The sequence below is a fragment of the Mesoplodon densirostris genome, chromosome 2, assembly GCF_025265405.1.
Source record: "Mesoplodon densirostris isolate mMesDen1 chromosome 2, mMesDen1 primary haplotype, whole genome shotgun sequence".
In the NCBI taxonomy this organism is placed as follows: domain Eukaryota; kingdom Metazoa; phylum Chordata; class Mammalia; order Artiodactyla; family Ziphiidae; genus Mesoplodon; species Mesoplodon densirostris.
In genome coordinates this window covers 109,767,211-109,783,214 of record NC_082662.1, presented here as the reverse complement: position 1 = coordinate 109,783,214, position 16,004 = coordinate 109,767,211, and the positions used below count along the sequence as shown (strand labels likewise).

The 16,004-nt window shown below is 41.1% G+C and overlaps 1 protein-coding gene across 2 annotated transcripts in view; it reads left to right on the top strand.

Annotated features, from left to right (window-relative positions):
* RNF115 (ring finger protein 115) overlaps positions 1-8,359 on the top strand; it is a 65,918-nt gene extending 57,559 nt beyond the window's left edge. For both annotated transcript variants that reach the window (XM_060090415.1, XM_060090416.1), the window contains 5 exons: positions 864-914; positions 2,091-2,163; positions 3,091-3,184; positions 5,722-5,837; positions 7,030-8,359. In XM_060090415.1, coding sequence (XP_059946398.1) covers positions 864-914; positions 2,091-2,163; positions 3,091-3,184; positions 5,722-5,837; positions 7,030-7,161 — 466 coding nt within the window. In that variant the 3' untranslated portion in view covers positions 7,162-8,359. The remainder of the gene's footprint in view (positions 1-863; positions 915-2,090; positions 2,164-3,090; positions 3,185-5,721; positions 5,838-7,029) is intronic.
* Positions 8,360-16,004: the final 7,645 nt, after the last annotated feature.

Below are 16,004 nucleotides of genomic sequence, written 5' to 3'. Positions count from 1 at the left end.
GTAATGAATGTTAATTAGTCTTATTGTGGTGATCCTTTGCATTATATACAAACATCAAATCATTGTGTTGTACACCTGAAAAAAAAAACACGTAGGGCTTCCCTGGTGGCGCAGTATGGTTGAGAGTCCGCCTGCCGATGTAGGGGACACGGGTTCGTGCCCCAGTCTGGGAAGATCCCACATGCCGCGGAGCAGCTAGGCCCGTGAGCCATGGCTGCTTAGCCTGCGCATCCGGAGCCTGTGCTCCACAACGGGAGAGGCCACAACAGTGAGAGGCCCGCATGTCGCAAAAAAATATATATATATATAATGTTATATGTCAGTTGTACCTCAGAAAAAAAAGTAAGTCATTAAGTCCAACCTACACCCAAAGGGGGAGTGTAAAATAACTTGTGAACATATTTTAAAACAAACACATAGTATAGTTAGCTATTGTTGAACTTTTACAAAAGGACCCTTTAAATAGTATCTTGCACAATGTGCATAACACACAAAAATGGAACTACCCTTGTTGTAGGGAGGTGGGTCCAGAATCTCCCTGGCTTAGCATCCCTTTCAGCTTCTCATTTTGCTGCCAAGGATCCAAGAATCATAGTTTGAAAACTAACCATACAATCAGATTCCTTTCCAGCTTAATTCATAAAAATCTATTAATGCATAAAGTAGCAGAGTTCAGGAAGACAGCCGTAATAGCAAAGTACCACTCTACCATGTAGTGGACTGATTTCTGGTGCTCTCTATTGTATAACAGTCAGTGAAAAGCCATTGTGTTTTGGGGAAGGAGTTGGTGATTAGTCAGCCATGGATATCTATAGAGTACTCTCATTAGCCTGTTGTCTTATCTAATTTTTTTCCTTCAACAGAGTACTACAACAGATCATTGCAGGATTCATTCCTGGATCCCCATTTTCTTGGTAAGTAATTAATTGCCTTCTGTCTTACTCTCCTGCAGTAGCATCATTTTAGGTATGGTAGTATCTGTGCCATAGTGAGAAAGAAAGAGCTGCATAGGTGAGTATATAGGTGTAATTGGCAGGCTGTTAAAGACTGCCATTGTCTGCTGAGCCCAAACTTAATCAGAACTTATTCTTTATAATTCAGGCTCATGAGGGTTATCCTGGGCCCACAGGATGTCTGGGTACTGGGTGTGTCTGATTCCATTCATATTCAGGTGTGAGAGTTGTGTTGAGGTGGGGAATGAAATGGTCCCTATCAGGCTTGGTATCTGATTTGTGTGTTTCTCTAGATCATATGGGAAGATTTTATTCCTTAAGAATTTCTGAAATTGAAAAGATACTGCTTAACTTCCTTTTTTTTTAAAGTAAGAAGGTTTTTCAGAAGAAATAAGAGTATCAGAGTGACACGTACGGTACGGGTTAAAGATGGAATTTCCTCTTGTCTGGACAGTTATTTGCCATTTCTGACTCTGCCCCAGAAGGCTTCTTTGCTCAAAGGGACCTCAGTCCTTCCACACAGTTACCCTATTTTCCAGCCTTTAGTTTCTTTAAACGTGTTCCAGCCAAAGAGTCTGGATATCTGTCATCCAGGCTAGTACACCAACAGCTCCAGAAAGAGGTGCTGCCAAGTCCCTTTTGTGATTCCTCTAAGTTGTGATTCAGAGACACTGCTGTGGCTGCTTCTCTACGTGAAAGCTCCTCATTGTCCAGGACCACAGGCCAAGTCTTAGAATGAGGGAAGTCTGCTGTCGATTCTTGCTGATCACGAAGGGAAAACTCTCCTTAAAAAGCAGCTCCATCTATGTTTAAGTTAAATGGGCATAGAGAAGACAAACTTTTCTTAACCAATAGGCAATGAGTCACTCTTTTTGCTCTGGTTTGTCATGTGGTATTTTAGGTAGCTTCACATTTTATGTTGTATACAGTTAAGCAAAAACTCCTAGAGAATGAGAGACTGCCTCTGGATAATCTGTTTGACCTTGAAATTATTGAGAAATTCTTTGCCACTTGATTCTAGAGAACTGGTGACTTTCCAGCTCTGAGAGAGAACAGGATTCCTCTGCCAATCTTTCTGTGGTGTAAGGCGGAGCCTGGTCACTCCATCTAATGCTCTGTGTCTCATCTCATGTATAGGAGCGGGATGCTGCACTCCAACCCTGGGGACTATGCCTGGGGTCAGACAGGGCTTGATGCCATTGTAACTCAGGTGAGGAGCTGCCTTTTGAGGGTGTCTGTTCAGTGTGTCTCATGGTTCCACAGGCTTCCTGCTTTCCTTCTGCTACTTTCTGAAACGGCAGTCACTCTGCTTTCCCTAATAGTTTGAGCTTGTGGGTTTCCATTTTACTAAAGGGATAGATGGTTTATGGGTTTAGCATCCATGTACTTTCTTGATCCTAGGGACTTTCTAGAAGATAGCTTCAACTCCAAAGGAAGAAAAGACTTCTATAACAAACAATATTTTATATTTTTGTCCTCTTGTTCAGTCCTATGAGGATCCTATTAACAGGTACTTCACAAAAAAGAAGGGTCTGCCTATATGTTGAAGCAGGGATTTCTGCTAGATGGAACAAAGTAGGGGAAGGAAGCAGAGAAAAAGGTATTCCCATGCCATGTATAATTGCTTCCACTTGTTTATGTTTATTTTAATTTAATTGGTTTTTCATTTCCCTTGTGGATTGCTGAGACTAGAAAGCATGTTGTTTATATCCAGGTCTTCTTGTAGGCAGTAATTTACCTATTTCTTGGCTTACCTTGTGCTATTTTCCATACTCTGACCCTTTTTTTCCTTTCAGCAAAATGAAGTTTTTGAACTGGTTAAGTATTACGTTTTGTTAAGCTGTAGTTTTATTCATGACATCACAGCCCTTTTGCTGTCTCCGAAGTTGCTTTATGCCCAGAGGTGGGCCCTGCAATGATGGATCTGTCTGTGGGCTTATACTAATGTCACTCTGAAATTGTAAAGCAATTATGAGTGTTCTGGCAGCAGGAAAGGGCAAACCCAAGCCTCTCATAGCCTTGCAGAAGTAAGAGCAACTAACATTTTTAATATCTGCACTGTTCTCAGCTGGAACAGCTCCCTCCCTAGGGATAGTTAGATGTCTACCACTTCTTCTTCTTTTTTCTTTTTTTGTAGCTTTTAGGACAACTGGAAAACACAGGGCCTCCCCCAGCTGACAAGGAAAAGATCACATCTCTTCCAACAGTGACAGTAACTCAGGAACAAGTTGGTAGGTTCATTTTCATATGTATTTTGTCATCTTATTATCTCTGTTCAGAATCTGAGCCATTTCCTATACTAAAGATCTTCAAGTGGAGCTGTAGCACTCCTAAAATTTATACCTGGGTGCCAGATATGGAAGGTACCTGCTCCTTCATTAGGGTTAGTCAACAGGTAATTCCTGAGCAATTACCATGTTGGTTTTCTAGATGCCATGCAGGAAATAAAGAGGAACAAAGGTATAGAAGACTTGATTTCTTAAAGAACTTACTAGGGGAAGCAAAACTTACCAAATGATTAGACAATAGTATAAAAAGTGGTTGAGCAGATGATACTGACTTTGGGAGAAAAGGAAGAGAAAAAATGGGAGGCTAGGCATTTGTTTCACATCTACCCTATACTCAGGTACATTAGACATAGACATTATTTTATCTATAAGCACTAAAAGAACTTAGTGATAAGGGACATTATTCTGGACTGGGAGTTTCTTTCCCCATAAATTCCAGTTTAGAGTCAGAAGATTTTAAAGACAGGATGGGCCATCTTAGAGAGATTATTCTATATATGGAAAAGTATGAACCAATGAAGAATGTCAGCATGGACATGGTGTCTGGATCAGGTATAAGGAGTGTAACCTCATTAGACCTGAAATAGAATCTGATTTGGGGAGTAGTGGGAGGTATGACTGGATAGGAAGGGTGGGGCCTTGTTGTAGAGGACCCTGAAACTGGCAGAGTAGTTAGGGCTGGATAGTTTAGGTAGTAGGTAAGTTTTGTATGTCCCCAAATGGAAGAATAAGGGAATTTAAGTGGTCATTAGGGAAGATTAGTTTGGAGGGTAGTGTCTAAAATAGATGGGAAGGGACTTCCCTGGTGGCGCAGCGGTTAAGAATCCACCTGCCAGTGCAGGGGACACAGGTTCGAGCCCTGGCCTGGGAAGATCCCACATGCTGTGGAACAACTAAGCCCGTGTGCCACAACTACTGAGCCTGCACTCTAGAGCCCGTGAGCCACAACTACTGAGCCTGCACTCTAGAGCCCATGAGCCACAACTACTGAGCCCGCATGCTGCAACTACTGAAGCCTGTGCCTAGAGCCCATGCTCCGCAACAGTAGAAGCCACCACAATGAGAAGCCCATGAATCGCAGCAAAGAGTAGCCTCCACTCAATGCAACTAGAGAAAGCCCACGTGCAGCAACGAAGACCCAACACAGCCAAAAGTAGATAAATAAATAAATTTAAAAAGCAATCATTAAAAAAAAATAGATTGAAAGAGGGAGGAAGCAGAAACAGAGATTTAAGGGGCTGTTGCAGCATCCTGATGGGGTTCAGGTGGCGGTGGCAATGCTAACAGAAAGGAAAGGGTAGACTCAGATCATTTTGAAGAAAGGCTTTCATCACTGATTGCATAATGGGATAAAGGAGGGGAAAGGGTGAAAGATGATTCTAAGATTTTGCAACTCTATAACCACAGAGGTGGTGCTGACATCAGGGACGGGGGAATTGTGAGCCGGCCCTGGTTTGGATAAGGAGGTGATGTGATGTTTTTAATTCTGAATTTGTTGATTTTGAGGTGCCAGCTGAGAATCCAAGTGAAGATGAGCTGGGAATTGCTATGAAGCTGATATTAGGGAAAAGTAGCTGGTAGCAAAATATAGGATATATCTGGAAGGCCTGGAGTCGGGGATGCTACCTGGGAGGCTGTTACAGTAGAGTAGGCATGAGAAGTAGAAGCTAAAATTAGGGCTCAGGTGGTGGGAATAGAGAGGAAGGAGTGAACCTGTTAAGTGGTATTTTACTCCAAATGGCTTGAGTACTGTGGAGCATGTAACATACATAGCCCAGCTACTGGAGAGATAGACTAGCTGGTATTACTAGCCAAACTTGGGAAACTTGGAATTTGCTGCCTGGTATCCCCCATTCAGTTTGTAGCCATTTTCTCTGAGAAGAGGGCTTCCTGTCTCTGGACTTGGAGCCTGAGCTACCCTTGGGGCTTGCAGTTCTGTAGCACTATCTCTTGGTACAGCTTTTAATGAACAACTTGTAAAAGAGGCTTTAGGGTAACCATGATGAAATAGGATGTGTGATGTAGAAAGTAGTAGGGTAAAAGTGGCTTGAGACACTGAATGGGAACTGCCAAAATTGCCGAGATGAGTCCTTTGGTTGTGGTGGACAGATTGCCAGTGTTTCCTAAGTAGAAACTGCCAAAAGGCTTTCACACACTTGGGAAGATGTTTTTCCTGTTTTACTTAAAAGATAATCTAAGCCCCAGTTCTTCCAACTCTTTACATTGAAAAGTAGGCCTTATATAGTTCCTGTCTGGGCCTTATTGGAACAGGCCCATTAATCAGTCCTCCTTCTCATAACCCTGTCTACTACCACCTCTATCCCCAATTTGAAATAAAATTCATGCTTCCTCTCTGCTTCCACCTTGGATGCACTTTGTCTTTACTTTGTGTATTCCTTTGGCTGTTAAAGACATTGGGCTAGTTTTTTTCTTCCTTCTTTTTGCTTGTTTATTTTAAAAGGTGTTTCCTCCTCCAACAGATAAGGGTTTAGAGTGTCCAGTATGCAAAGAGGATTACACAGTTGAGGAGGAAGTCCGGCAGTTACCCTGCAACCACTTCTTTCACAGCAGTTGTATTGTGCCGTGGTTAGAACTGGTAAGTACAGACAGCTCTCATCTGTGATGGGGCAACTGTGCCAGTCATATCTTCTTGGGGGGATGGTTCACAGTAAGGGTGTAGTTAACAGTTAATTGGTACATATATACAATGGAATATTACTCAGCAATAAAAAGGAACGAAATTGGGTCATTTATAGAAACGTGGATGGACCTAGAGTCTGTCACACAGAGTGAAGTAAGTCAGAAAGAGAAAAAATATCGTGTATTAACACATATATGTGGAATCTGAAAAAAATTGGTATAGACGATCTTATTTACAAAGCAAAAATAGAGGCACAGACGCAGAGAACAAATGTAAGGATACCAAGGGGGAAAGGGAGGGGTGGGATGAATTGGTAGATTGGGATTGACATATATACACTATTGATACTATGTATAAAATAGATAACTAATGAGAACCTACTGTATAGCACAGGGAACTCTCCTCGGTGCTCTGTGGTGACCTAAACGTGAAGGAAATCCAAAAAAGGAGATATATGTATACGTGTAGCTGATTCACTTTGCTGTACGGTAGAAACTAACATAACATTGTAAAACAACTATACTCCAATAAAAAATTTTTAAAAAACAAACAAAAAAACCAAACAGTTAATAGAGAGCCAAGCAGATCAGATTTTAGTCCCTGGCTAACTCCTAGTAGCACCATTCTGTGTTTTAGATTATTAATCTGTTTGGAACTTCTCTGACCAGGGGTTAGCAGACTACAGCCTGCAGGTCCCTGTGGCCTGCCACCTATTTCTGTAAATGCAGTTTTATTGCAACACAGCCATGCCCATTTGTTTACAAATTGTCTATGGCTACTTTTGTGCTACATCAGCAGAGTTGAGTAGTTGCAACATAGGTGGTGTGGCCTGCAACGACTAAAGTATTTACTACCTTTTCCTTTACAGGAAAAGTTTGCTGATCCCTGCTCTAGACCATCTCAGGTCACTGTTTCTAGTTAGTTCTGCTTGGTGATATGTGTTAGCTATTGTTAAGTTGCTGCCTAGAATTCTCTGTCAGTTCTGTTGAAATTCTGTTTGGGAGATGTCCTGGCCCCAGCGTGCATTCTGTGAGAATTCATGCCCTTTTGGTTTTTCTACCTGCTAACTCTCAGGGTTTCTTAAGTGTTTAGTTCTTCCAGCTTTCGTGTCAGGCTATTCACGTGGACTGATATCTTTCTGTTTCAGCACGACGCATGTCCTGTATGTAGGAAGAGCTTAAATGGTGAGGACTCTACTCAGCAAACCCAGACCTCTGGGTCCTCTGCAAGCAACAGATTTAGCAGTGACAGCCAGCTACATGACCGATGGACTTTCTGAAACTAAAGACCACCTCTGAGCCAGGGCTATGGTAGACCTCTTATCACAGCTGTTAATTGTATCAAAACAAAAAAATCATAGGTGAATTTAGGAATCACCTAAGAAACCCCAACCCATAATATTAATTCATTGAGTGTTTTTCTTCTCTAAATTTAAAGTTAGTATCTACAGATGGGATGGTATCTACAACCAAATGCCTCTCATTCTTGAATTCAGAGCGATAATTTTGTAAGTGCGAAACTTAATTATGTGGGTTTCCCCTGCCAGAATAGAATCAGTTCCTTAAAGTCTAGCTAGGGTCCTGCTATCTGTCATGTTACCTTGTGATGGATGTTTCCACCTCTTTCTCCAACCTCCACCCTATCATTAGTGTACTTTACACTAAATACAGTGGAACCAGAGCCCTAAAGTCCTGCTGATATAAAGTCCTTCTGTTTTAATTGTACAAAAGCATCTACTTTTGGCCACATTAGCCACGAAGTGAGATCAGATTAATTCAAGAATCTGAGACACTAATGATTCTTTTTTTTCTTAAATTTTCAGAGAGCAAATCAAAGAAAAATTACAGTGGGAAGGAGAAAGTGGGTTCTCATTGTACTCTTTGGTTTTCTCATTTTTATTTTTAAAGACTACTTCACAAGACTCAGCTTCTGCAGAAACCAACCTGACATGTCTTAGGAGTCTTATGTTGGGAGGAATCTGATTCTGGTTCCTTTTTGGGAATGAGTTAGGCAGCATACAGGTACAGAAAGACAGATGTTTGAAATCTTTGGTTCCAAGGTGTTTTAGTGATCCCCAACTCATTGTTTATTCTGGGGACCTTAAAATAATTTCCCTCACAGAAATAGAATTACTTTATCACTGCTTCTACAGCTAAGTCATTGTTTTTTGTAATTCACTGGTCTTCAGGAATTGAGATTTTATGTTGTCCCATTTTAATTTTTTAAGCCCATTTATCATCTCTGAAACCTTTCTGTTTGCTTGGTTCTGGCTGTACTTGGAGTCTTACTGATTATTGTGATCATGCCCAAACAACTTGGCCTAGGAGAGGTAGGCCTTCTTTTTTCAGCCTAACAGTGTCCCATGCACATGCACATGCTCTTTGGCGCATTTAAGTGTTTAAAGTTGAATAAATGAAGAAGATTAAGAATGTTGTTGGAACTTCAAAGTCTCAAAAATAAATGATGGGGACATGTAACCACTGTTGGTGCACCAAAAAGGGTGACAGAGGGGCAACAATGGTATGGTCATATCAGCCCTTCATAGTTTGGAATGATCAGAACAAGAAGGCTGCTCTTTGGTGAGTCTCTCTTGGCTAGGAGTCTTTCCTTGGTTTTTGTTGACTGTCGTACACTGGTTTTGGGGGTGAGGGATGGGGTTAGAGATATCTTTGTAATTCAGTAGAGGACAGAGGAGTAGGAGAGGGAAGAGAGAAAGTGGGAGAGTTTAATTTACTAGCCTGCCTCTAAAAGTTGTGACCATAAGGTATGATTCAGGTTGGGCCCAGAGAGAATAAAAGATGTTTTCTCATATGCCTTATGTTATCCTCTGTAGAGATCGTTTCTTTGGAGAATGTGAACTATTTACTATGGCTATTGAATGTAGCCCAGAAATACACACTGGTTTTGAATGATGAGGGGTGATAAGCCTGAGGGGACATGGGAGGTATATTGTGAATATTTAATGGCCATTACTTAGATGGAGAAGGGCTAGGCTGAAGTTGGAGCACATTGTACTTTTCAAGTGGAACAGTATTAGCTGTCTCAGAAAAATGATGCCAGCCTGGAAGTTTTTGTCTGCTTGTTAGTGTCTGGAGTTGCCAGAACAGGCAGGTGTATTTTTACTTAACACTAGAGAACTAGAAAGAATCTGAGTAGCTTTACAAAAGGATGCAAACAAAGTGCTGGACTGGGATTTAACTTTTCAATATACGGAAGAACAAATAGCATCAATCTAAGTTATCTGAAATTTTCTTCACTTTTTTTGTTCTTTTAGACAGAGTGCATAAATCTGTTTGCTGTTTCTGAGACCCCTCCTACTTAATGAATCTGTAGTGTTTCTTCCTAGAATAGGAGGCATCTCAGACTTCCAGGTTAATTTAGGTAGTGTATTAGGGTTCTCCAGGGAAACAGAACCAGTAAGGTAGGTGTGTGTGTGTGTGTGTGTGTGTGTGTGTGTGTGTGTGTGTGTGTGTGTGTGTGTGTGTGTGTGTGTGTGTGTGTGTGTGTGTGTGTGTGTGTGTGTGTGTGTGTGTGTGTGTGTGTGTGTGTGTGTGTGTGTGTGTGTGTGTGTGTGTGTTATAAGGAATTGGCTCACATGATTATGGAGCCAAACACAGTTTGATATAGTTCCCAAGGCAGAGGACTACATAACCCAGACTTCTCAGGTGTTCATTCCTTTACAGCTGGAAGGCTTACAGACTCAGGAAACTGGAGCCTTACTAGGAGTCAAGGGAGAGATGATTCAGCTTTCCCTCATTATCAAAGAGAATCGAAAACAGTTGCCATTTCAAATCTTGGGCCCTTAGACTTGAGGCCTTTACATTTGTACTAAATGGCCTACCCTTTGAGTTCCATGCATAGATAAACAGATTGTTTTCCTATTCATGAATGTCTTTTTTTTTCTTATTCTTTTGTTCATTATAATTTGAAATAAAAGAGGAAGTAGGGCCTCCCTGGTGGCGCAAGTGGTTGAGAGTCCGCCTGCCGATGCAGGGGATACGGGTTCGTGCCCCGGTCTGGGAGGATCCCATATGCCGCGGAGCGGCTGAGCCTGCGCGTCTGGAGCCTGCGCGTCCGGAGCCTGTGCTCCGCAACGGGGGAGGCCACAACAGTGAGAGGCCCGCATACCGAAAAAAAAAAAAGAAAAAAAAAAAAAAAAAAAAAAAAAGAGGAAGTAAAACTATGTTAGCACATAATTAGGAGGGACTTGCTAGAGATTGGTAGACCTGAAAGTTGAGAGGTTATGTAGGGCAATTCCTTGCTGGCCTCCAAGTGATTATTGCTTCTTGGGTAGTTTCCAGATGGGTTATTCTGGCTGGACAGAACTGGGCAGTTGGGTGGGCAGGGCAGAGTGATGAACATTTAACCAATATCTCCAACAGAGAGAAGAAATAATCCTGGTATTAAAAATTAATTTTCCTGCAAATTTCCTATTGGCAGTTCTCTGAAGAGTTGGGAAACCTGAAGTATCCAGATAGCTTCCTTAGTTGTCAACATTTGCTGCATAACAATTGAGCAAGTGCTTGTTAAATGTTTTCCTTGAGCAGTACTCTTCTGGTCCAATAGTTAGTTCTCAAGTTGGAAGGAGGATTTGGGGGCAAAAATTTGTTTCTTCCCCCTGCAACAAGTCTCAGTTGGATTAAATAGTTATTAGGAGAAAAATTCCTTGTTTATGTCTTTGTATTGCACATTTGTATATATGTGTGTGTGTATATATATGTGTATGTATATATTCATAGACACATGCATATATGCACATTTCACTCTAGAGGAAGAAGGGGTATTGTGGGCACCGAAGCAGATAAAGTGAGCAGGGGTACAGCAGAGGACTGGAGCTTTAGTCTGATTCTCTCATTGTATGTGCCTCAGGCCCATGTGTTTCTGTAGTTCTCTGTTATAGGGCACTGTTAGCTTGGGCAGGCACCCCGTTATGTGGTGTGGCAAATGGATTCACTGGAGCTAAAGTCTGGTCATTTCTGAAGGTTGAGGATAAATGGCTTTGAGGAAAGGGTGTTTGTCATCTCTTGTTTCTGTATTATAATTAATTGAACTCAGACACAGTTACCTATTGTTTTCAAAAAATTTTCTTGATAAGTTATTGATGACAAATTGACTTCTCACATGAACTTCTGCATGCTTCAGTTTCGTTCTTCCTGGTGTCCAAGTCCTATTTCCTCAAGGAATACAGATATATCAGACTTAACAAAAACTAATCAGGAGGGGATCATAGTTTGTCTGTTTTAAACAACAACAAAACAGCCCCTGGGGTTTTGGGAGGTGAAGGGTACCTCAGAGTTGGTTGTTAGAGCTCATCTAGGCAGGCCACTGACATCTGTGAAGGGAAACAGATTTTTAGGAGGAGAAGGAACAGGGCTGGTGAATAGATATTTGGATGTTAGGAAAATCCCTCTTTGGTCTCTGTGGTAGAGAGGTGGGAAGATAAAGGCGCTGTTTACAGTGGAGATTTGGGAGTTTGCGGGGGGACTAGCAGGAGAGAGTACTCCTACTGAGAGTCTCCAAAATGAATCTAACGTAAGTTCTGATGTAGGGAGTTGGGGGAAAGATTTGGTGGGTAAGCATATCACAGGTGTCTATCCTACGGTGGGAAAGTATAGCTTGCAGTAACGTCAGCATCTCAGCACTCAGGCTGGGAACCCCAGGTCTGCGCCATGGGTTTAAAATGGAATGTGTAGAATACAGTGTGTACAACTGGAGATCTTTTCCAGGATCAAGACAGGATCAAAATGTCTTAGCTAATGGACATTAAAAGGTTTTGATCTCTCATACCTGCCAGATAAGTGGAAATACAGGCACTCAACTCTCTAATTTTATACATACAAACTTTGTGTTTTGCCAGATTATACTTAGATGGTGTCCACAGAAGTGGAGTCTGTATGTTGCCTTTCCTCTTTCACCTGAAACACTTATATCTGTAAATCATGAGATGTAGCCTTGTCGTTCTTTACCTTTTCTAATAAGATGTACCATTTTTAAGGTCCCCAAATTATTAGACTCGCTCCCAACAAGATTATAGTTGTATTTTTAGTATCTTTTGATGGAAAGAACACATAGCAAAAAGCTGCTATGATTTCATTAATGCTTTTAAATCAGTTTGTCTTTATTAGTCACACCAGAATCCATATCCAGTTGAAGTACAGTATATACATATTTGTAAGATATATTATTTATTCAGACTGAAGATAATGCTTACATAGACCTCTTAAAATAACTACATGGCCTCACAGAGGTTCAAATTCCTTGGGTTGTGAATCACTCATATAGATTGAGGTTAAGATGTGTGTCCAGAAGTCTACCTATTCATGCATGGACATTTATAGACTTATTTGAAATCAGTGGTATCAATACACTTTGAAAGTCGAGATATAAGTATTTCAAATTTTTGTTTAACCATCTTGAGATAAGCAGAATAAATAAATTCTTTAGAAGTGGTGGGACCTTTGAGTTACTGTTGCTTTGTTTATTCTGCTTAGTTCAAGTCACAGCTAGTAGTCAAATGCTCTTGAATGTCTTGATAAACTTGGCCAGCAATCATGTGTCCTTTCTGCAGATTTTTTATGTAGACTATAATTAGCATAATAGCACAATGGATAAAACCTTTTCTGTAGTTGGACATGGCTTCTGTGTGAGACTTCCAGTGATTGTATAATATTGAGTGGTTTCAGAAGAGTCTTTGAATAGTGAAAAGTAAAAGACATCTCCACTCATGTGAGCTTAAAATTTAGTTAGTTAGAAAAACAAAACTAACACATAAAACAGGTAAAGACTAAAGTGAGTGTAGTACAGTAGAGAAAGCTTTGGAGACATCTGAGTCAGAATTCAAGTGGTTCTGGGTTTAAAATCCAGAATCTCATTTGATTCTCAGAGCAGTCCTGTGGAAACAGAAGATAGAGTAGGAAATACCACATTTTACAGATAAGTAGCATCTCAAAACTTCATTTGCCGAAGGACAAGTAGCTGGTACGTTGCAGGGTCAGAATTTAAATCCAGATCTTCTGACTCCATGCCTAGTCTTTCTACCTCCATAAGACACAAAATCCAAAATCCTTAGTTTGAGGTTCAAGGCCATCACTAATAAGGGTCTTACCCATCTCTTTCAGCCTTCTGTCTCTCTCGTCCCACAAACCTTAGCTCCCCCATTTGGCAGGTCCTGGCTAAGGATCACAGGTAAGGTGTCTGTTTCCCTTTGATGGCTTGCCAGTTTAGCCCCAGTTAAATTGTCTGTGTTTCTACCTCTTTATTCATGTAGTTCCTCCTAGCAGGAATATCCTGCCCCCACCTCTCTGCTTAACTAAGACAAGAGGTTATCTGTCCAAAGAGACAAGAGGATTTATGAATTTAGAAAAGAAAAGGCTGCAGATATTGCTTTGACATTTACTTTTAAAAAAAGAGAGAAATGACCAGAGAGGTCGACAAGTACTTAGTTGAAGCTAGACAGTTAAGATCTGTGGTGCACCTGGTCTGCACAAATCTTCTTCCTCCAGCACTGCTACGTGGATGCCGTTCAACACCAGGGTCTCTTCATTTCCTCATTTTCTGCCAAGTCAGTTACTGGGTCTGGTGCTCTTCCTCTCCTATCCTACCTGTCTTTGCTTGTTTCCTCTCTCTTCCCTTAACAGTGTCAAATAAAAATTTCTTCCAAAAACATTGGTGTTCTCATTTTATTTGACTCACTTGTTTATTTTACTTTGTTGGAGGGGAGGGAGGAAAAGTTCTTCTTGGGTACAAAAACACACTTATCCAATATTTGAGTGAGAACTGTACACCAGCTGCTTTTGTGAGAGCTGCTTTGTTATTTACTGGTGACTGAGGTAGGAAGAAAGTTAGGTTTGCTCTGGCAGTGAGGAGGGGAGGTCAGGGAACACATTCATTTGCCCATCTTATGTTCCCCAGATTCCTGGCATATTTAGCATCTCTTCCCCTGTGCCCTGTTATTTCCTTCTCTATGCATATTGTAATGTGAAAGATGCCAAGCTAAAGAGTGTCAGATTTATCTTGCTATAACTTTTTTTTAAGATTTTTTTTTTTGATGTGGACCATTTTTAAAGTCTTTTTTGAATTTGTTACAATATTGCTTCTGTTCTATGTTTTGGTTTTTTGGCCACGAGGCATGTGGGATCTTAGCTCCCTGACCAAGGATCAAACCCACACCCCCTGCATTGGAAGGCGAAGTCTTAACTACTGGACCACCAGGCAAGTCCCTCTATAACTTTTTTTTTTAAGTTTCTTCTGGCACAAGGCTTACAAAGCTGTAGAAAGAAAAAGGAAAGTTTGTTTTATGCTACAGACTTAGAATAGTAACAAAATACCTGATGTAATTCATCCTGGGATGTGTGTTTGATAGGCCCTTATGACTAGAGGGAATGGGAAAGGAAAGAAGGGGAGGTATTGTATGTGTTGTATCTACTGCTTAAAGTTGCAGTTGTGATCTTGTGAAATCTACCTGATCCTGATGCAAGTGGGAAAGAAGCCAACCTTTGATCTCTTCTTGCTGGAAGGTAAGACAATCGAAGAAATAGATGCCACTCAACAAGTTCAAGGTAGGTTTTCCATGTATAGCACTGAGTGGCTAGCACAGTGATAGGACAGGGATACTCATTGAAATTAGTTTCATGAGCTGAGGGAGGCATAGAGATCCAGGAAAGTTCCCTCATTTCATCACATGTAAGCATGATAACTTGACCTACATGATTTCTCTGGTCCTGAGAAAATGTGTGCGCTTTTGTTCTGCTGAACACTACCACTTCCATAATTCTGCTGAGTCTTGAGGTGGGAAGAGTGATAAAAGGAATGACCTATCAGAAGTTCATTCTCTTCACCTGACTAGAAAAGGGAAAAGAGCTTAGAGATTTTTTCCTCTCGCATAACTTGGGAGTCAATAGTAGGTTGTATGGCTAGACCCAATCTCCTTTTCTCTTTAGAGTTTTTAATATGTATGAAGAAATAAAATTGATTTTGCCAATGAAATAGCCTAACCATCTGAGAAGATTTAGATTCAATAAAGAATTATGTCTGAAGGGTCAGACTGCTTGATATTCACCAGTTTCTCCCTGAAAACTGGAGTAGGCTTACATTTGTCAGGTGCTTGCCAAGGATCACAGATGTGGTCTTTGTTTTCCTTTGATAGTTTGCAGTTAAGGGGCTGGAATAAGGGAGTGTTAGGTGGTCCTGTTTCTGGAAATGGGAGGAAGCAATCTCAGAATGGGGAGAGTGGTGATGGAGTTGAGAGAAAAAGTGCTTAGCATGTAGTAGATAATCACTGAGAGCACGGATTTTGGAGTGAGAAGGTCCTGTATTAATTCCCATGCACTGGGGCAACATTTAACCTCCTTAGACCCATTTGCTGGTGAGTAATTGGGGAATATTTACCTGGAAGCATTGCATGAGGTTAGAGTCACCATATGGAAAGCCTGACCTGTCATACAAATTCTTTAAACAAATCTATTAAGAGCCTGCTATGTGCCTGGTACTGTTTTCGGTTGGGGTAAACAAGACAAAGGTTCTGCACGTATAGAACTTACATTCTGGTGGCACAGTGGTAGTTATTGAATTGAGGAAGGCCTAAATAAGGCTTGGAATTAAGAATGCCAAGGAGAGGCAAAAACCTGCATCAGTTAACTGATGATGCAAACGTGTAATAGCAAGTCATTGCAAGTACCAATATCTTTTTTATCTAATAGAGAAAACTAATTGACATTGATAAATGATGCTCAGAGGACTCAACTACAAGTGTTTTATATACTCAATCTGGCCATCAACCTTTGCTGAAGAGCTGCATTGTTTAAAACCCACCTCCAGACCAAGTCTGTTTCTTGCCTTGCTCATCTTCACATTATAGCCAAACATCTGTTGCCTCAACTTGTAGCCCTCTGTTCATCCAGTAAGTAGAGGTATTTGTATTTGCTTGCCTCTCCCACAGGCTTTCTTTCCTCATAGGTGTGACCTCCTACCCAATGGAAAGTCTGATTCATCTATCATCCCCTAGTTAGTATGAAGTCTTTAGTCCCTTTGGACTGATTTTGCCCTCATACTGGTGTGATGTTTTCATGTGGACAGCCAGGGCCTAAGGAGCATTTCCCTGTCCCACTCTGGGCTTCCTTTCCA